At 35.2% G+C, this 22,958-nt stretch overlaps 1 protein-coding gene across 1 annotated transcript; it reads right to left on the bottom strand.

The window, feature by feature from the left end:
* Positions 1-10,454: 10,454 nt before the first annotated feature.
* On the bottom strand, positions 10,455-13,178 carry LOTGIDRAFT_139015 (hypothetical protein; the record flags this gene model as incomplete). The annotated part of the gene is made up of 1 exon (XM_009049236.1): positions 10,455-13,178. One exon carries the CDS (start codon positions 13,176-13,178, stop codon positions 10,455-10,457), a length of 2,724 nt encoding a protein of 907 aa, XP_009047484.1.
* Positions 13,179-22,958: the final 9,780 nt, after the last annotated feature.

The following is a 22,958-nucleotide window of genomic DNA, read 5'->3' as shown; positions in this document are numbered from 1 at the left end:
GTTTTGGCTCCGCCACTGGGTACAATATATCCGATTTGAGCAATTACAAATTACTATGTAAGGTCTTGTTCAGTCTTTTTGGTGCCTGTAATGCAAGGGGTGAACAACAACTGTGGAACTTGAGTTTGTGATGTGTCTGGACACTACTCTATAGTGTGGGTAAGGTGGGAAACTTTGATCTACTCGGATCATTCAGTTCCAGCTAAAGATAGGAAAACAGATGTTTGAATAGAGTTTTACTGATATTTCATGTTGATGAATATTATTAATATAATTATTAATATGTATTTCTATCGATTGTTAATTTACACTTCAAACTTGTCTCGCTGCCTTTTATCTACAATTGTTATCGATCGAGACTAAAAGCTATTTTCGTATTTTATTATCAATCGACACTTTAATTCCTTTGTTTTACTTTTATATTCTACTATCAAACAATAGTTAGGTTTCCTTTTTTAGTTCTATTGTTTGCAGATATATTTAATACTGTTATAAAATTTTATAATTTTTCCCACTCAGATAGTGTGGAGACGATGTTTTCAACCCTTCGCTTACAATACAATCACGTTGAATTAGATTTGCATTTAGATTTAGGCGGTAAGACTTCGTTCATTCATTTGGTAGTTTTTTTAAAAACGTATATTATATGATTTTACAAACTTTAGGTTGCGTTGTGTATAATGATTACGTTGTGCAAGACTTTCCCTGTTGACTGTTGTAGGCCTAGCATCTGAAACCCAACTTATCTGGGTCATACCAGACTTAACTATGGTGTCAGGTTTTTGTCTACCCGAAGGAACAGATCATTTATATTCCAATTCAGTTTCATTTGAAACATTAGGCATTGTCTTTACTGAAAACCATGCTTACCATTTTGACTGTGGACGTCTTCTTCGCTCCCGCCTCTTCCACTGTCACTAGTTGTCGTCTCTAATGACGCGTCACTGTTGACGTCATCAATCACATGATCTCTTCGCGGCGTCTGAACAACTCCCTGTAACGAATCATTATAAAAATTATTACAAGAAAACTATAATTTTTATAATTACATACTCCATTTACGACTTTCAGATGTATTTTAGTACTTTATTATCAAAGAATTTCAACTTTGTCATCAAATGTAAAGCTCGCCCACAGTAGCCCAATAAAACTTGAATTCATTTTCGATATACCGACATCTAAAACAGTACAACGTAAAACTTGAGTTTATTTCATTATAAGCGTAGATCTATCAACAATAATATAAAGGCGAAACAAAATAGTTAGTCACTAGACAGACTCATTCACTTTAAACCCTACCTATAAATCATATCTTAAACATAAAGATATCGATTGGTAAGTTTGATTGAAAACCCTGACTCAAAACCAGAAAATGTTCATAGATAGCTATCTTAGCGGAAAATCAACGTTTTGAATGGTTAAATCGAATTTTCTTTTAAACGAATACAATTTCTAGCGAATTAGTTACACCCAAATTAATAAGCGTACAAAACATACAAACTTTATAGGAAAACGGAAAGTGGTAGAAACAATGGCGGCGTCGATCTTTAACGTGACCTATTCATGCAGCGTGTAAAATATCTTTCAACTCAATCAGCGACGTGAAAAGCCCTGACAGGGTGTGACTCATAAAATATGACTCGATTTTTAACAAAATGATCTTTTTACAGTGCTTTTAGATCAAATCCCGATTTGCAGTCAGAAGATTTGTATTATAATTAAAAAATAGGAGACGTCACACACAAAAATAAAAAAATATATCCTTTTTGTCGTCAGTTATTATTCAAGCACGAAGAGATTTTCAAAACACACACAAAAACGTTTCTTTATTTATCAATGTTTCGTTTTCTATAACAATGAGCGTGTTGATTTAAGAGTTTTGAATAAATCAAAGTTGTTTATTAACTAAATTATTGCGTCACGAACTGCATTTAAGCACCACTATAAAGTACAAATTGCATCTGTATATTTCAAGCAAGGCTTATAATTTAGTTCAATCTACATCATTGGTTGTTTATTTTTGAAATTGATGTATATAATGAAACGAAATAATCTTTAATCTTAAATTAAATGGAAACATTACTGTTCTTGTATTTCAGATACTTGAGAATGTTTTTTTGTTGTTGATAAGAATGTTATATTTGGTGATAAGGAAGCGCTTTCCATTCCATGCCAGTATCTGTGACCGTAATTCTACCAAAACCTCCGTCATGCCATATTCAACTATCCGTCTCGTCGGACCAGATATTTAAATAGATCAATTAAACCAAAACACTGGTGCTATACAGGCCAATGAAAATGGCAAAAACATTAAGTGTTTTGGCATTTAAAGAGACACGTTGAAGTAAATGGGGAGGGAGGGGAAATATCAGCTGGACTGCCGGAAGTGCTTACCTGTATTTGTTTATAGTTTTCCAGTAAAACCTGATGAATCTGCATTGCTTTAATATTATCTAAACTCTTTCTATCGCTAGTATCTGTGGAATCTTTTAAAGAATTTAAACTGTTACTCGAGATGTTGGTATTTCTATGGAGGTTCGTCGACTGAAATAGAAAGATAAAAATATATAGTGACAGGAATCAATCTATTCTCTAGTGAATTTTCCCTTATTCGACCAAAATTAGAGAAAAGCGACCACTTAGACACTAGTGCTCAACTTGGCTTATAAACTAAAGGATATAAATATAGCAAATTAACAATATTAAGAATATAGACTCCCAGAAAATCATTACATCGGCCAGTGCTTCTATGGGAGAGTATCTTCTATAACACCCGAAGACATGTCTTATTGCCAAACCTCAAACGCAGAGTGACATGAGGTGTCCAGATGAGTCAGCATCACCTATATCAAGCGACACCCTCCACAGTTAAAATGAAAGTAGAGATGCGCTCTAGTCCATTGTTCTTGAATACTAAGTGTACAATTCAAAATGTAAATTTATTACACAGTGAACTCCAAGTGTTTGAAAAGTTTATCAAAATCGCCTTAAATTCAATTAAAACTCATAAAATAGATGTTAAGTCAATAATTTGACACATAGTGTGTTTACAGTCGTGGTGATAACAGAATTATTTAAGGTTCAGAATGTAAATAAGGTGGATTTAGTGCTTTAATTTGTTATCAGCAGACAAGTTATTATGGGGCCATATACCATTTTATTTCCATTTTATATGCCATATACTTTATACCATAACCATATAGCCATGGGCTCAGAGGGATTCAGAGCGAGAAACGAAATCTTACTTATATGTGACTATTAGAACTGTGGCACCAAAATTGTTCCTTTGGGAATTTGAAGTTGAAAGTCCAGATTAGCAGACGAATGAATCCAACCCCCTTTCATCTTATTTTTTGGAAAATTATATTTATATCCCTTATCAACTATCAGAAGGTATATTGGGCAATATCCTAGAGGTCATGAGTATTAGAAGATAGTACAATTAGTTTCAAATAAAAGAGTGGAACAAACCATTTCTATTAATCCATAATTTTTGGCATCGAGGATTTATTTCAATCCACCCAAAGTATAGATCTGATCATTTTCAACAATTGTATACCTCCTCTAAATCACATCATTATTCATACAGTCGTGTCGAAGAGGTTTGACAAACATAGATTAAATTGCCTCTTGTTGTGGGCGAGGAAAACAATAGACAACTTCATTCGTGACTCGACCTACTTGACCTCGGAATATCAGAGACAATATTCACCCACGTCCATACTGCCCTCTGACGCTAGTTGGAACAGTGTTTTTAGTGTGAGTGCAATAGCTAGTTAGATTGTCCTCTAGTAGGCTTGGATCCTCCTAAAAGTAAGGTAAATTTTGATTCTACGGCAAGTGCTCCCGAGAATAGTCGTTTGGCTTTTCATAAAACAAATAATGCACATAACAGTAGTTAAGCTGCCAACCCAAGTAAAATGACTCTTCGACTTCAAGATCAAGAATTAAACAGTATTTGCCAAGTTTAAACAGACAATACAACATAGCGTTCAAGGTATTTGTTTTATTGAAGATGTCTGGATCAATAGGTGACGAGGGGTTGGTGTGGTCTAGCCCGAAATGTCCTTATCGACACATACGTATAAGAATAAATTACATGACAGATTATTAATTATAAATTACAGAATAAGACTGTTTGGAAGAGGGTATAAGACAGGGCTGTGTACTAAGACCTTACCTCTTCATCTCAAGCATAATGATATTCGTTAACTGAATACTCCAGAGCAATGAGGTGTTTTACACTCACCGTTTGACGAGAATCGTAAGAATTTCCCCAGCGGAAAATACCAAGAACTCAAGTCAACAAACGAAGGTGCATCCGCAGGTTTTAGAGGTCATGAATGTAGTCGTCGAGGACAAGTGTTTTGTTTAGACTTAGAATTTTGCCGCATGTCAGTCTAATCAGTAGAATGTCACCGCGTGTAAAATGCAATATCTGTGATTTTACCTCCAGTCCATGCTACTTTGAATAAACTCATGCCAGCTCAATAGGAAAATGACAAGGGTGTGTTGAATTGCAAGATATTTATATTACCCTAGAATTTTCTTTTAGGTGTGTCGGTTTTAATGTTGAATTCAATAATGTATGATGTTAAGCTTCCATTCAAATCAATTTCCTCTTTGATCTTGTTTCATACATACAAGTATCAATATATTTCACTGAGTCTATGTAATAATAGTAATTTGTATTGCATAAATTATAGTACATGAATTGTCCCATACTACTATTATGTATGGTAATAAAACCAATGATAGATAAGGACTGATAAAGGGTCTTAATGATGAAGAAGAAATGTTGAAATAAACCAAGAATTGTAAATGAAACCAGTAACTGCTGTGGCTAATCGGATAAACAACCGTCTTGCCATGACATCTTTTCACTGTGTCCACTAGAGTAAATATTAGTCAAGAAAAACTTTATAATGGATTTATAATAAGTCGAATTAGAGAAAAAATCGAAGACGTCAGCTTGAAGCCAGTGATGCGAGTTGGATATATTGGTAATTTACGCCATGTGGGCGGTGTCCAGTGGCCCGGAAAATAGGTCATGGTCAATTTTGTCCTGGAATTATTAATAAGGTAGCAAAATGGTCGAACTGAATATTAAAATAATCATAATTAAATGAAAATAATTAGTAATATGTTGGCCATATTTAATGACAGCTGATCAGAGCAAGAGGTGACCGCCATTTAATCTTGAACTTCCATATTCCACAGAGTATTAATTGACCATTGGTTTGATGGCATCTATTAAGACTCAAGGTCTTCGGCTGTCTAAAGAATAATTGGGAAGCCAGAGACGTTTTAATGGTGAAAACTTTTAGAAGCATAAAATTATGGTACTTTATTTTAGAAAGGATTTTTCTTCTTTTAATAGACATTTCTCACAAAAATTGAAACAGTGTATTGCTTTTTACAATTATGAAATTCATCAGGAAATCTAGCTGATGAAGCCGCTTATACCAAAAATGAATGCTGAATCTATTTAAGGACTTTAAGGTTGAAAAACAAAACTTCCTATAGACATTACAGCACATCAGTTATGGGCCAAGTTCAAAACAAATATGTTTTTGCTATTTATCTATCTGCTAGCATGACATTTCCTCTAACAATATTGAGACGGAAGCTTTCCGTATTTCACTGGCCCCTTAATATGATATACACCGATACACAACATTGACTGGCAATAGTACAACCATTATAACGCAGGGTAATCAACGCGGTCACCTGGCCATGCATCCTAATGACTGTAACTAATCATTATAACAGCGGGGGTTTGACAATGACCTATAATCAACACAGTGGCCAGACGGTGTCCGAACTGACTGACCAGTCTGGACAATACGTGATGTACACGTAAATCAGGCCCACAAGATTACCTATACAAATCAAACCGACGCTGCATCGGATTCAGGTGTCCCTTTTTATCTAATTAACTTGTCAAAAAGCGTCATATTTTAAAAATTCTATCAAAAAAGCTCTTTTTCTTCACGTGTGGTACATTTTGAATAACTACACATAATTTAATGTTATATTCATTGACCACAATTTTACAATTTAGGACAATCAACTACATAGCATTAGTTTATAAATATTAATAGACTGCTACGGCATATCATATAGACGATTTGGGCTGTATAATCAGTCTACACATATTGACATGTTATACAGGACGAGGTTTCCTTATATTCCTTAATCCTATAGATCACACAGTCTTCCATTATTATTACCTTCTGTAATACATGTACTTTTTAAAGAGTAATTTGTACTGGAAAACGCCAGTTGTACGTTGAATGAGGTACTCATTTACTGATAGACATTTTAAATCCAAACTCTTCATTAAACATCAAAGTTTCCAAAATCATTTGACCAGCTGGCTGCTTAAAATCACTTACACAAGCATATCAAATTATTTCGCTAAATTTAGCAACTAAACTGTCGGGACGTAACGGACCGTCTGTCACAAACATCTGAACGTAACATCCCATCACGTTACGTAACGTCTATCTAGAGTTTGCGTAAGGACAATTGAAACATGATCTTTCTATAATTACTCAGAAATTACTTTCAATTACACTGATTAATGTGTCAAATTTTTAATTTAAGGTTGGAATTTCTACATGAATAATTTTCATTTTCGTGAGTTTTTTTGTTTTCTGTTATATTTTTTAGTTTAAAGAAAGGTGCAAAATCAAAGGAAAGTACGCAAACTGTTTATATAATCAAAATTCTGTATTGAATATTTCGTTTTGTTAATTTTTTTTAGGGTATGTTCCGTACAAAATTAGGCTTGTTATTTGATAAAATGTTCTCAAGTCTACAATGTCTAATTTTTTTGGAATCGGTAAAAATTTCATTCATTGCCCACGTAATGTAGGGTCCACTATGTCCATTATGTATACGAATGAAAATAACATTCGAAATGCTTGTAACTTACATCTGCATATTCCATTAGCCCCAATATGACACTTGACGTGTATTAATATATATCCATCCCCATGAAGGGTCACATCATTAGCAAAATAACTGAACCGTCAACGTCAGGCCAAAGTTTTTACAATTTTACACGAAATTTTACAAGATAAATGTCCATTTAAATTTCATTAGCTAAAAATGCAGACGTATCATCAACGTTTTGACATGAGTTTCGACAAGATTGATATAATTTGAAATTTCGATTACAGCCACCCCCCTCCGGTCATATGTTCGTTTCGACATAATGGTTAACAAGATAAATAGGAATTCCTCGCGACCGGCTGTTAGTCTATTATATCATATATAGAGGTGTGAGTGATGAGATTCTGGGGTTTGGAAAAATTTTGAAACCCATCTTCACAAAGTTGGATTTCCAGTTTTTAATATATATATCACAATCACATCTCCACAAATTTAAAAATTCACATCCAGTCTAAACCCCTAAACTTTCTATACTACTTTCATTGGTTAAATCAGTCCAGACATAATTTTGGTAGTGGTCACAGAGCTAGAATTAGGGGGCAGTGTTTCGTCTGATTTGATTATCAAAATCTTGAGACACAGTGACATTAATATGATTATTATGCTGTTCTGTCTGTTGACTAATATAAGAGAGTTTTCTATTCCATACACACCCGACACAAATATGGCACATGAGAAAAAATTAATAGTGACATATACCACAATGACGAGACGCGTGTAATTTCTTGATTTCTTCCTCATGCCATGTGTTACACAAATACAAGCTGGACAATATTATGCATTTATAAATCTACAAGCAGAACAACACCACAAGCATCAATAACTAGCTGATTACATCATCCTTGCACCCTACCTATTTCAGCATCGCTCAGTATCAGCCAACCCCACCCTTGACCCCAAGACTTTAAACCTAAACCTAAAGCTATCGAGTATCTCGACACTAACCAACTTGCTGGTTACATCATCCCCCACATTCTCCCATCATGTAGCTAATTAATCTACTCTGATAATCTGATTTCTACAAAACGTGAGAAATGTAACACTATATTCTTGTTTGCTATAAATCTGATATTATTAGCTTTTAATTCTCCTCTTAAACACATCATTAATATTTTATGTCAAACTATCAGATCTTTATAAAATAACTTTAAAGAAGGCATGCACGCCCAAATAATGTCCAGAACAGTAGGACGTAAAACCCAGTTCATTTAAAGAAGGCATACACGCCCAAATAATGTCCAGAACAGTAGGACGTAAAACCCAGTTCATTTAAAGAAGGCATACACGCCCAAATAATGTCCAGAACAGTAGGACGTAAAACCCCATTCATTTAAAGAAGGCATACACGCCCAAATAATGTCCAGAACAGTAGGACGTAAAACCCAGTTCATTTAAAGACGGAGAATTTATGAAGTCAAGTGAAAGACTAATTTTTCAAGAAAAATAAAAGTTTTTTCACATAAAATTTCAAGCATCAAAAACATTACTATAATTCGCTTCACATGTAACCGTGTCATAAAACGATGAAGGTCGTTTCGTAACTAATTCAGACCAGCAGGTGGGACGATTCGAAACTTATGCATCCATAAGATTTAATAACGTTGAAACGTCCATCAAACGAGAGGTATATATGACTAATGAGCATATCAGGCAATTATCACGATCTTTAACGAGGCAAATAACACACTTAATACCACTTCGGCTAATCAGAACCACATTGCCAACTTTGTGTAACTGTTCAACTATGTAATCGAACGCAGCTAAAACGTTCATGTCAAGGCAAAGGTCAACCTCCAAAATTCCTGCTTATCATGTCATCTATAATTTTCTATGTTTACACTGCAATCTTTAATTAGGTGATCTTATTCCAGAAAAGGCAAAGATAACAATCTCTAATAGCAAGATTAAATTGAAATTCTTAATTGACTGACGCGATGCCTATGAAAACAGACTTCCAAAGTCTGTAATTTTCAAAGATTAAAACTTAAGTCTTCCAGGGTAATTTAATTCCAAGCTTCTGAGAACCTTCAAGTTCAGATAGAAGTCAAAAGTAAGTTAAACTATACAACTTATTCACTGCTATCCAGAATGTAACTCCTCGACAAAAATCAAACCAAAACAGTCAAAAAAGCGTACAGCACAAACATACAACTAGCACCGAATGAGCGGCGAGGAAATCAGCCTTAGATCTTATCTCTCTATCTTAAATGTTAAGAGATTTAGTTAAAGTTAAATTAATTGCTTCGGGGTGGGTTGAAATTGAAAGTATCCCAGAATTGCATTTAAAGCTTGACTAAGCTGGCGATTTTATCTTAGATAAAGTTGAAATTTGATAGTTATTAATTAAAAACAGGTGCTGGGGTTCGTTTTGGCTGAAAAACGTTAAATGATGCCTAAAGATTGCGTTAACGTTACGCCAACCGTTAAGATTGAGCTGGTCCGAATACATGTTATCAGATCTTACCCCTGCCAGACGGATCGTATATGTGGATTAGGTTTGCAGGGAAACTTTAAGGAAAGTTCTACCCAACTTTGTGATAGAGTTCATCCCAAACTGTCCATGTGTGTTTCAGATACACAACCCTCGTCAGGACAGCAGGGTTTGTAAATAGGGGTTAACGTTCCATTATTGGAGTCTAGTGGTGAGAACAAGGTAACTGTCTCTTGTGCCTTTAAACTTTTTACAACTAACATTTAGCAATTTGGTTTAGGGGTTTTTTACCGTCTCAAATTCAACATCAATTTTTTCACATACAGAAAGTGAAAAACTAGTTACGTTTACCTCATAATACTTTTGCAAAGTTGAGACATAACACAGACTAGATTAACATTTAAAGTGAAGACGTAACGTTTAACAAGACGAATTTATTTATTTCTAAGATGACTTTATCTTGTGTCTTATCCGCCTAACTACTTTGGCTTTTTATTCACGATGATATACGAGAAGAAAGGTATGAAAACAGAGATAAAAACAGACAAAGAAGTTCAAGAGGTACTCATTAGACTCTTGTTTTTGTTTGAAAGTTGGTTTTTTGATAGACAATGGGGAATGATTGAGATAAAACGTGTTATTTCATTATTTGGCTGAAGATATATTGGACAGAAAAAGCTTTTGGGGTTGCGATTTGATAACATTTCTTTGATTTTGATACAACAGGGATGGCTGCATTTGATTTAGATGTAAATTTATAACTTCGGTTTTTTGTGTGCTCTACAAATTGACCACAGTGACTGTGATCGTTATCAGATTACAGGTGCATATCCCTTTCCTTGTGTTTAATGGAATAATGCAGAGGGGTGACTTATTCACGGTCACAAAGACACAGGTTAAGGTATGAACCTACAACCATTAATGTCCCAAATTTACCAGACGTTACTAGACAGCAAAGCGATAAGGTGATACCCAACCAGACAACCTTGTTCAATTTCATCAGATTCCTTCATTAGCCATTAATCTGTATTTACCTTACAAACGTAGTAGTGGAACAGCCACCTCATTCGACTGACTCATATATTCCATGATCTGAATGATTCATATTATGGGATATATAAAAAAAATGCTGTCTTACCTTAGGATTCAAATCGAAGTTGTCTTTCGTCTGTAACGCCGCCATCTTGTCGTAAGACACACCGTATCCACTGTTCGCCTCGTCCATCATGGCTTCCTTCCTATCGTTGATGTTGTTACTCTTTAAAATACTGTCATACTTAGTTGGATCGTTATTTCCCAAATGGTGGTTGCGCAAGGGACTCTGCTTCTTCCTATCTCGTCTTCGCATTATAACGATGATCAGAACAATAGTCGCAGAGATGATTATAGTCACACATACTATTGTCAGCGTTATGAGAATATTCTGCTCGCTAGACGCACCAGCAGACGCAGCCGTACCATTTCCTTGTGACAATTTTATAAAAACGGTAGTATGATCCGCGAACGGAGGAGCACCATTGTCTTTGACAGTGATTACCAAACGATACAAGTCAATATCTTCGTAGTCGTAACTTTTGGTCGTAAATAACTCTCCAGTTTTAGCATTAATTTCAAAACGGCCACTATCGTTACGGCTTGTTATTACATAATGAAGTTGTCCATTCAGCCCGGAGTCTAAATCAATTACTCGAAGACGTGTTATAACTGTGCTCTTTTTATCGGAAAATGTCACATTAACGAGATATTTAGGAACATTAGGGAAGGATATAATGGGTTTGTTATCGTTTTCATCGAGTACTTGTATCACTACATTTGTCGTGGTGTTGAGAGGGGGCTCGCCTTTATCTACCGCCATTACCTTAAATTCGTACGCTTGTTTCTTTTCATAATCTAGAGCCTCATCTAAAACCATCGAACCGTTGACAAACATGGTGAAAGGGATGGACGGCGTCTTATTCAGAAGAAAGTACATCAGATCTCCGTTCTTTCCAGATTCAAAATCGAACGCTTTGATCACTGCCACAAATTCCCCAGGTTTGGCGTATTCTGACACTTCGACAGAGAATTGTTCTTTAGAAAACCTGGGTGCTTCGTCGTTGATGTCTTCAATTTTGATGGAAACGATCGTAGACGCAGATCGTTTTGGCGTTCCCTGATCGTAAGCCACAACGGTAAAATTAGCAAACTTCTGCGTTTCGTAGTCAAATGGTACGTTAGAACGAATGACGCCACCGTCTTGTGAAATCCGGAAGTTATCTGTTGCATCTGAACCTAAAGAATATTTCACTCGTCCGTTTAATCCAGCATCTTCGTCGGATGCACGAACTGTAACGACACTCTGTCCTTCTCGGTTATTTTCTTTGATAGTACCTGTATACAATGGTTTGACGAAGATTGGGGAATTATCATTTTCGTCAGTGATAGTTATTTCAAAAGAATGGGTTACAGATAACGGAGGGGAACCAGCATCTTCACAAACTATATCAATGTTCAGACTAGTGACTAGCTCTGCGTCTAATGGTTGAGCGACGATGATTTTGTATTCGTCAAGGTCGAATCCCTGTAGATTGAAATACGTGGTGTTCTTAAGGTCACATGACACGATGCCATTCCTTCCACGGTCTGATTCTTTTACGGCTACGTGTGCGACCGCAGCTCCGATATTGGCGTATTCGGATATAGTCGCACCTGAAAGCATGTTAACTGTTAATTTCGGTGGGCTGTTAATAACATCTCTTACGGTAACGGTTACCACAGACTGACTAGTAAACGGTTGTAACGCATGATCGATAGCCTCGACAATGATGTTGTATATCTCAGTAGCCTCGTTTTGTAGGTCACTTTTTACCGATATATCCCCACTTTCTGGGTCGATCTTAAAAAGCGTTGTTATCTTTGTATCTTGGTGGGAACTCAGCTTGTAGCTTATCTGTCCGTTCTCGCCCGAATCTCGGTCAACAGCTTGCACCTGGATTATCACTGAGTTTTGTGTGACATTTTCGTCAACGCTGACACTGTAGTTGTCTTTCTTGAACTTTGGAACGTTGTCATTCACGTCTGTTATGGTTACGTTAACCGTCATGACGCCTTGTAGTTGTGGATCGCCGCCATCTTTGGCTACAACACGTAACGAATAACTGCTGACCTTCTCGTGATCGAGTTCTCCTTGGACAACCAGATTCAAGTAGGAAGTTCCATCCAGGTTCTTCCGGAACGATAAACCGAATGCATCATTTCTAGGTTCTATTTCGTAAGATTGTAAAGAGTTGTTTTTGCCCATGTCCCGGTCTGAAGCTCCTTCAAGAGGTATAGATGCTCCTACCAAAACTGCCTCCGATACGTCTACGGTGATTGCATCGTTCGGAAACGTCGGTGGATTGTCGTTGACGTCTTCGAGGATCACTTTAATAGAGACTTTACGGAATAAATCATTCAATGGCGATTGTATCACGACATCAAGTTTAATGTGACACTTTTCATAGAATGGACAAATAGTTTCGCTGTCGAGAGTAGAATCTGGACCAACTGCTAATTGTCCGGTTTGGGAATCTAACGCAAATAAAGACGTGACCGCATTACCTTCTGACAAAAATGTGAATTTCAAATGAGGGACATCCTTGTCCTGGATGGCACCTTGAAGATTGGCTGTGTCATTTAAAATATGCCCTATAACAGTATTGACTGGCTGTTCTTCTGGTATGGTATAAGTTAAATCCGTACAATGAACCTGATAAAAAATCGATAGTACGACCAAGATAGTCACCAAACTCTGTTTACTTTTATCCATTGTAACAGCTTTATACTTGTTTAAATCTCACCAGGTTTCATACCAGGTATCAGGTCAAACTTTTGACTTTATCATTTATTCATTGGTTATCATTTAAACTCTCTTTCTTTCTTATTGACCTGAATGAATGAATGAATGAATGAATGAATGAATGAATGAATGAATGAATGAATGAATGAATGAATGAATGAATGAATGAATGAATGAATGAATGACACAAAATATCTATTCCTAGAATTTGGACAAATAAGAGTTTGTATTGGAGTGTATAAACATGTTACCTTCGGACAATGAATGGTTGGGACTGTGTCATTTGAATGAAAAGAGCTGCACACCCTCTAGTTTGGCTATCTTTACTAAGATCTGTGTCAATGACTTAGAAAATATCATCCCTCCACCAAAGGAAAAAGAGTAGACTGAAACTTGCTAAATGTGACAGTATTTCGCTGTCCGTAATCATAACTCAAATTGGTGTCGACAGGTATGGAGTGCCTCTATCATGGCTGACGATTACTATCTTAAATATTACAATATACATTCATCCGCTTCGAGTATAGTGATATTTAATAATATTACTTTTTATGGTGAAAGACAAAACGTGTTTTGGTAAGCAACACCATCGTCAGCCCGTGAAGTGAATTCTGGTTCCATTCATAAGTTAAAATCAAACGACTGGTAATGTTAGAATTTACATTGATATTATAAATCGACAAGCTTACCTGTACGACGAAATGCTATTAAATATCCCAAAATATTTTTGAAGTGAAAAGAAGAGGTAAATCCTAGAAACTGTGTTTAAAAGGCGACAACTTTGGTGTGAATAATTCACTTTTACTATACTACAATATCACATGTAGTGTGTTTACTTTCTTTCCTGCTATTTGTCTATGTAAATATACTCCCCGCCTTTATACTTGATTGACCAATCATCTTCAAGGGGCGTAGCTTATCTCTAGATTGATTGACAAGTAAAGAAAATTAGCTTGATAATTGTTCATAATGATAGGTTTGGCAAGAATTTTTGACGGTTTGCCGTATTTAACAAAAAGCTGCAAGATCAAAATAGCTTTTTGTTAAATTTTCTTGACTTTTTCGGTAATTTGAGAGGATTGGCTTATGTCTGACCGATGCGTCACTCCACCAAGTTTGACGTTTCGTACAATTTCAGAATGTTATAATTTTTATAGCGCAGAACGAACAGAATTCCAAGTTTGAAAAAGTCGTATATCTTTTTAAACAATGGTAATTAAAATGTCTACTGTCAAGTTTTTATAATATAAATTTAATGATTTAAATGAAAATTTTGTAATAGTTTCCACTGACCGGGAGACAAATTACTTCGATTTTATAGATTTTAATTTATACCAGCGAAATAAATACCAATCTTTTTAAAATCAATTATTCAGTGACAGAAATAATTCTCTATGGAATTCAGAAATATTCAATGAAAGAAATGAAATGAATGGTGTTTTACGCTCTACTTTTCTTCACCAAGTGGGCTGATGAGGACGGGCAATGCCATGCATGGTGCAATGAGGGAAATTTTGCCTGGACTGCGGCTTTAGCCAGCTCTTTTCGATTTCCAACTGTCAAGGGATCTTTAACGTGCACAGCCTGTAGCACACGGAACCTCGGTTCATTGTCCTATTCGAACGACTATACGCTTTTTCCATGTCAGCCCCTCCGTATTAAAAGTCTTCATTTGAATTGAAATACGGATGAAAGTGACTTTGATATGTTTCTCGCTCAACAGGAAGCATTTTACACTCCAGATCGTTAAGGGTGATATATATTTTGAGATATATATATATAAATCTGTCGGCTTTATTAACAGTTCCTTTCATTGGAATTTAGTTATTGAGGAGAGAATAACTGCGACACAAACACAATATATTATGCAAAAAAAAAATTAAGGGACAGCCTATAGCGCTTGAGAGTACCATCGTCGAAACGTTGTAATTTCTTCATTAAAGTTATCTTTATGTACATATTTGTGTCCAGTTATTGACAGCTGTCATCTGAAAAGGTGGTTGAATATGCAGTCTTGAATTCTGAATTGATGTTTCCTCATATCCCGATATTTTGATAAAGCAGAGATTAAAGATTTAGCTAATTAAAGATATTGGCCTGTGAACGTCTTCAAAAGAGGGCCTCACACATTCCGCACTCCGTCCGATGTACCGTTAGTTTTCGGTATATTGATAAAAAGGAGCAGTTATGAATAGGAACTGAATGAGGACATCGCCACGAGTCGACTTGATTGATAAAAACGGAAGCCGATGGTAACTGGAGAAGGTTAGGGTATGAACAGGGAGAAACTTCATCCGAAATATGGTTAGAAGTCACTTTGGGTGAACAATAGATAAAAAATACGTTTGCCTCTCCGTGGTTAACTCCGCGTCTGTATCAAGGTATATTTTGGGACGAGCGTGTGTGATATTATTTAGTGAAAGCGGACACCATTTCTACCACGAAGAAGAATAAGTGTGCTGCTAGTGATAATCACCGTTAAAGACGAACCAGATTGGGTTAACGAGCGGTGTTTCAGAAGATTTTAACCCTTACTGATAGCCAGTTACCCATACAGCTTCTGTTAATACAGCCATTAACTCTGCTGATACTATAATCTCACAACTGATGAAGATGATCGGTAATCCAATATCTCTAAATCTCCTTTAATCCCCTATTGGCGGCGGCTTTGATGTTGGCTCGATCTTGAAGAGAGATCCGCTAAACTGTTAACTAGGTAAATAACGCCCTAAAGAAGCAGTTATCGACTTCTTTGTATGTTTTACGTCGTTAACGCGTAAGGTTACGCAAAATATTAACAGTTATCGCCCAAATTGGCGTATATACGCCTGTGTAGATATGGTATATTGGTCCGTTACATCACGATAAAACGGTTAAGACGAACATATTAATATTATCAAGTTATCCAATGATTATGTTTTGATTTAATTGCAATTGCATTATCGGTTTTTACATTAAACTTCTGAGTTCAAAGGTTACCAGGATCGTGGTCCGAAGTGCTTTTGGTATTGGAGACATGCATGTCACGTTTAGAGATAAAGATAGGGCGTGAATTGTGTGAAAAGGGTCCGGTAGGGAGGAAGACTTCTGCGACAAGCAATAAAATTACTTATGCAATTTTTAATACATTTATGATTATAAGAACAAAGCATCATAAAATTTATCAGATACGTCGGGGATTACAAGGGTATCTTTCTAAGAATGTTAACAATCGTGGCTGTATTGAGAATGTGAAGATGGAATAAACAATCGAGCCCCCTTTAGTTTCTTTAAGGTGAAATATTTCACACGAGATATGAGATAAGATCAAAGAAAGGTAATTTCTAGGAGAAGCTGGCATTTATATATACCCAAAACCAGAAAGAGGTTCTGCTAGAAAACAGTTTCAAATTTGTGTTTCTGAATCCGTGTTATGTACAGACATTTGTTTATTTCATGTATTTACAATATTATTAAATGAACGATCAAATACTATACATGACCGGTGATATATTACATCGCTTGATGGAGCTTGTACTCACGATTCTTCCCCCCTCACCGGCCAATATGTTCTTATTTAATTTGTCAAGAAGCCACCCACATGGTTTACAATATTTTTTATACTATTAAAATTACTATTTTGTTTTTTTCCCCGTTTTGTCATTAAAATTATCCTTTTATTCGTGAATAACAATTAGGTCATGGTATATCTGATTCGACAGAGTCATCGCAGGCCAGTAGCCAGACTTGGTTGTTCGGATCTGTTGATTTTTCCCTGTGGCTAGGGGCCTGCGATGCCAGACCATATTGAACACGCCCAATCACGAACCACGATGACAAGTTAATTACAGTTCTTAAACCGACTTAGTGTCAACATCATATATTTCATAATTTTATCAATATCTCTCACTTCTAATCATTGATGGAATTTAAAACAAAAAATGAACAGTGTCACAATATGATTATCTACGATTATCCCGAGCACCATGGTGAGGCTGGCTACTTAGTATTGGGCCAGGACCACCCCAGCGTGTGGAATATTAATGTCAAACCCTTGATATGGGCTTTTTATATTGAATGTCATCAGTTTTCCCTTATACAGTGATTTTGATGGAATCTTATCTCAAAGTAAGAATCTAAAGAAAATGTGTAAGTACATTATTTGTCGGCGAATTCCTATTAAATAGTGAACTGAATCGGGCAAAATGTGGAGTGGTCTATAAACTCCCAACATTTTTGTTAAAGTCAAGGAAGGTAATATTAGCTAGAATTTTCTTAGAAATTCTTTTAAAAAATCGGGCGAGATGGTGTCGTGGATTAAAATCTAGTCTTTTTTTCATTTTATTCCTAATTAACTTTCCAAAAATGAACAACACTAGTATTCCCTAATGCAATATGAATAAACCTATATCCCCACCCCATGCTAAGTACCACCCTAGGAAAGTATAGAGATCTCATTAACAATATTCGCATGTCGTAGATATTTAGTGTCATATTCGATTTAAAATAATTCGGATTGAAATCGAATTTGTGGACATGATTTAAAACAAAATGAGCAAACGTCAAAAATATTGATCTTAGATTATCCCTGAATTAATGTCGCTCTCTCAATGGGGCCTCTTTGAACCCTTCCAGGCTGAGATTTGAACAGTAGGTCGCACCTGTTGATCTATATTCATTTATAAATTTCGTCCCCATATCTTAGAAATATGTATACATGATCTCCACTGAACGAATTGATCTGGATGCAGTCAAAAGGTTGTTGTTACTTTCCTAAAAAACTCAGGAGGTCAAAAATCTTTGCTCAGATTTAACAAAACTCAATCTAACAAATGAACGAAATAGTAATGAATGATCTATAAAGTCGATAAGATCTGGATATCATCAAGAAGTTCTAATTTTTCTGGGAAATAAAATATTGAGATGCAAGATCTAAATTATTTCTCAATAAAAAACTTGTTACTCATTCTAACAATCATAGAAAATCAAGTTTAATTCAATATATCGACTTGAGAGTCATTTGGGAAAGCGAGTATCGTCTTCAATTTCCTCAAAAACTTGACGTTCCTCAGTAAACTGAAATTATTACCGTTTATCATCATATCATAATAATCTTCAAACTCACAATGTTTAATGGTAATAGAAATTGTATGTGTCAAACGGGAATAAGTCTGAAAAGCGATATGGACACACCATGTCATCGATAATCAATCAGAGACTCATTACCTAACTATTGTGTTGATGTCAGTCTTTAATTAGTTTTATTAATTACCGCTTGTCATTACATGTACGTTAGTTAATTAGTCATTTTGTATCTCTGTCATTATTTCACCTGATGACGACGATGTAAATTTTAGAAACGTTGCGTACAATAAAACACAGGAGTAGCATTACGCCCTGCTGTTCTGCTCCTATTTGAAGCTATGGGATACACTTTGCAAGAACAGCGATAGCTTTTTTCGGTTTCTGTCTTTCAAGCGCTAGACTGTCACTAACGGGACAAACCAGAGAGAAACAAATCGACATTTAGGTTCAGTAGATGGTAATGAATACATGAATGTATAGCAGGAAATTTGGAGATGGATTCCATTTCACCGAACGTGTGCCACCTCAACTCTGTGACCAAAAATCAATATCAAAATCTAACTGACACACACAAAATATATTTGAAGATAAACGTAAAAATAATCAAACATCAAGTATGTGAACTCTATAGATGAAATAGAATGGTAGTTTATATATGATACAGGAGTGATAATAATCCATATTAAAATTAATAATCGTATGATTTATTACACCTACTTCAGACGAGTATAATTGTTAATTACAAATCAGAAGAAGATTGGAACATCCTTGACGGTAACAAAATACTTGGGTATAGAATAAAAATCAAAAAGTTTTGTTACTGAGAATCTTAATGGTACCTACCTGCAATATCTTTCTCTCTTAGGTTTCCTCAAAATCAAAATATAACTGACACACACAAAATATATTTGAAGATAAACGTAAAAATAATAACATCAAGTATGTGAACTCTATAGATGAAATAGAATGGTAGTTTATATATGATACAGGAGTGATAATAATCCATATTAAAATTAATAATCGTATGATTTATCACACCTACTTCAGACTAGTTAACTTAGTGTCGTTGAATGGATTATCTCCCTTCCAGACACCTCTTCAATAGATAAAACCAGATTTAGTTACAGTAATTGCAATTTTGAGGTGATCCGCGTGTTTGGTCTTGGTAACTTATACCTTTAAAGTTGTTTACCTCCTGTCAGCGATAGTTTAAACTCTGTAATTATGAACTGTGGAGCTCGTTGAGTTTCTCTTTATTCTGAATGGTCTGTAACGTCTTCAATAGAATATCGGTATGCAAATTACACAAGATCATCAGAGCACCTGATTATAACATGATATAATCGCAAATTCTTGAAATATTAGTTGAAATCAAAAACCAAATTTCTTTTAGTGGAGCAAATTAAGTGAGTTACAATGCGCTATCTCTCGGCATCTCTTTCAGAGAGTCCACATAGCTAATAATGTTTATTTCATATTTCTATTCTCAATGTCAAATAATTGCTAAAACATCCCCAATTATTCTGTTTATTATGCTCGATATGAGAAAGAATGAAATGAGTCAAGCAACAAGGGACCATTAACAAAAAGGGGATATTTTTCCGGACAAAAGACGATTATGATTTATAACTTTGGACAGATTAGACGAAAATTTATAGATGAAAACAGAACAGTAAGGGGACAAGAAAAACATCGAATGAAAGCTTCAGGTACAAGATTTAGTCTTAATTTCCTTGGTTGATTAGCCGCCTATTCCGACTGACTGACTCCGGACAGTGAAATATGTGAACGTCATGAAATTAGGTCGGTAACAAGCTAGAGCCGTCATAAAGCATCACAATCTCCTGGTCATATGATGTGAGTAGCAGCGTGATGAATCCTATTATAAATTAGAGTTGAGGGGCTAATACCGTAATGCCAAGGTGACAAGTCCAGGTGGACAATCTGTTGACACCCAAGGTAACTGTGCGTTTGGGTTGTCAACTTTAATCCTAATGTGTAATCCATAATTTTCAATAATATGTGAAGGATAATTTTCTAACCTGGAGAAATTACCTTTTAATGACGCTGATAACAAGTAGAAACATCATATATAGATACAGCTTTATAGAACAACAATTACTGGTTCAAGTTTTATGTTGTTCTATAAAACTGTGTCTATATATCGTACTCACAATTACTAAATACCATTTAAAGAATTTAAGTAGAAACATCGATAAAAACCAGTTTAAAGGGTAAATGTCAGTGAATAATTGTTTTACCAACTGATTGAGGTAAATTTCTTTATCGGTATCACTTTTGAAATATGAAGGCAATAATTACCCAGGACACTGATAATGATTAACGAACTTGAAACTAAAAACAATAAATTTGACTAAACAAATGAGACTAAGGTTCATAACAATCATATATATATATATATATATTTTATTTGAAATAAGACAACAACGAAGTCAAGGGGTGACGCTATGGTTAAATATGAGCCGAAATAAATCAAAATTTCAATCAAGCACAACGTTTCAACAATTTACAGTGTAGCAAAGTCAAAATGGCGTTCCATTGGATAAATATTTGTAAACCGTTCTGGATCCAAAGGAATAAACGCTTGGAAAACACAACGTTTCAACAATTTACAGTTAATAAACCATTCTGAAACAAGATACTAAACTGTGTAAGAATTACCACTAAATTGTTGACATTAGTAACCAATAAATCAGCGTTTTTCTCCTCAATAAATAGAAAATTACCCCGATACATGGTTTATACCAATACTCGATGAAAACATCAACCAAATCGGACGATTTAAAGTCGATAATTAGAGACCCTGTCATTCAGACTGGTTAGAAATGGTTATTTATGGACAACTGTTAACAACATAATTGCAGAATTACTAAAACAGTTTATAGACTTAATTACGTTTAAGAATAGTATTTTGCAGGGTATTGCTGTCAAACAGATAATGCTTATCCAGAGATTGGCCTCTTTTTTATGAATGTTTATTCCCATTCAAAATTTTTCTTTAAGGAATTAGGGTGTCTATAAACCCAAGACTTTACCGCACTAAGGCTGAACTGAGTTGTAAAGAGAATGAAGAACTAAGGCACATACTTGACACAACTGACCAATGAAATGTCATCTCACACAGAGAATGAAACACCCATTAAGAACATCTCAAAAAGTGCTTCTCAACCTTAAGAACCACCTCTACTTTTCTCAGCCATTTTACCCCTTCATAAAAAGCCAAATTACCGAAAAACGTAGAACTGAAACATGCTTGTAAGACTTTGTTTCTAAGTTAAATTTGAAATTTTTAAAGGACATAGTCCATGGATTACAATTCACGCAACGTAAAGGTCAACCCTCTAAAAAATAATTCATCCCCAATTCCCCCAACCTGAGCATTTCGAATTCACTCCTGGGGTGCACCTGTACCACGGTTGAGAAACACTGGCCTTCGATGTTTGTTCTACACTCAAAGAAAATTGTCACCAAAACCCAGACCAGTTTCGTCTTTTAAAGTAATACAAAGTAAATATATAATGAATCGAGATAAACAGATATTTCCTTCTTTTGTTAAATATATCATATACAGGAGCGTCTAAATCAGTGACATGGAACACAGATCAGACAATAGACGTTAATATCAGAACAAGATCGCCTAAAAGATAGACACGTACTTGTAAATAGTAGAATAATAGTATACAAGGTTATAATTATAAAGGAATAGTTAAAGTTGTAGGTTTGGGTGATATAGAAGCATGAACCGAATCTGTTATATCGATATTATAATCTAGATTGATGGTTGATAACATACAGAGTGTAATAACTGTTTCCTTGTGACTGTAAACTCTATACAAATCAACTAACCCTAACCCTAACCCTAACCCTAACCCTAACCCGAACCCTAACCCTAACCCTAACCCTAACCTTTGTAAAATGGTCAATGTTATACAAAGTATCCTTTAATAATTATAATCAAGCTAAAACTACACTATAATTAAGGTGTAAAAATACACTTTTCTTGAGAACGTACGTTCTATAAAATTTAAAACCGCTGTAATCAACTTAAATTAAAAGAAAATTTAAAATCAATTTTAGTGATTGACAAATTAGATGATGAAGTTTTTGTGAAAAACACCTCTGGTTTCACTGGCCATTTGTAAGAGAATGTAAAATTCATGTCGTATTTACCAGCTCTTACGCCGACTGAGGAATGATATATTGATTGCACTTTTGATAAGACAGTAAGTATGTGCCAAGCTTTCATTCGGCATATACTGGAAAGTTTTCAACTAGATTTCTGGAAAAAGTTATAGAAGGTTGAAGCGGATGTTGATAAAATGTGGTGGTCAACCTTCAGATTGGCTGCCAAAGATCTTCATGGTCATGATATATCGAATTTATATCCGAAAACTAAGCATTGGCCAGGCTTTCATGTGACATATTGGAAAGTTTTCAGCGATATTTTTTTAAAAAAATTGTGATTTAACATGGAAACAGATGGCAAATGAATTACTGGAGTTGGTCCTGTCTATGTGCAAAGGGAGGCAACTATTGTCTCTGTTCCTAAATTTCTGAAGTTTTTGATTTCTAATTAAAGATAGCATGGTATGGGAGGTAACTCACCTAATGACGGATAAGACCATATTTGATTAATAATTACTAATAATAATTTCTGCATTGAAT

Source organism: Lottia gigantea, assembly GCF_000327385.1.
Source record: "Lottia gigantea unplaced genomic scaffold LOTGIsca_132, whole genome shotgun sequence".
NCBI classification, from domain to species: domain Eukaryota; kingdom Metazoa; phylum Mollusca; class Gastropoda; family Lottiidae; genus Lottia; species Lottia gigantea.
This window is presented reverse-complemented; position numbering and strand designations above follow the sequence as displayed.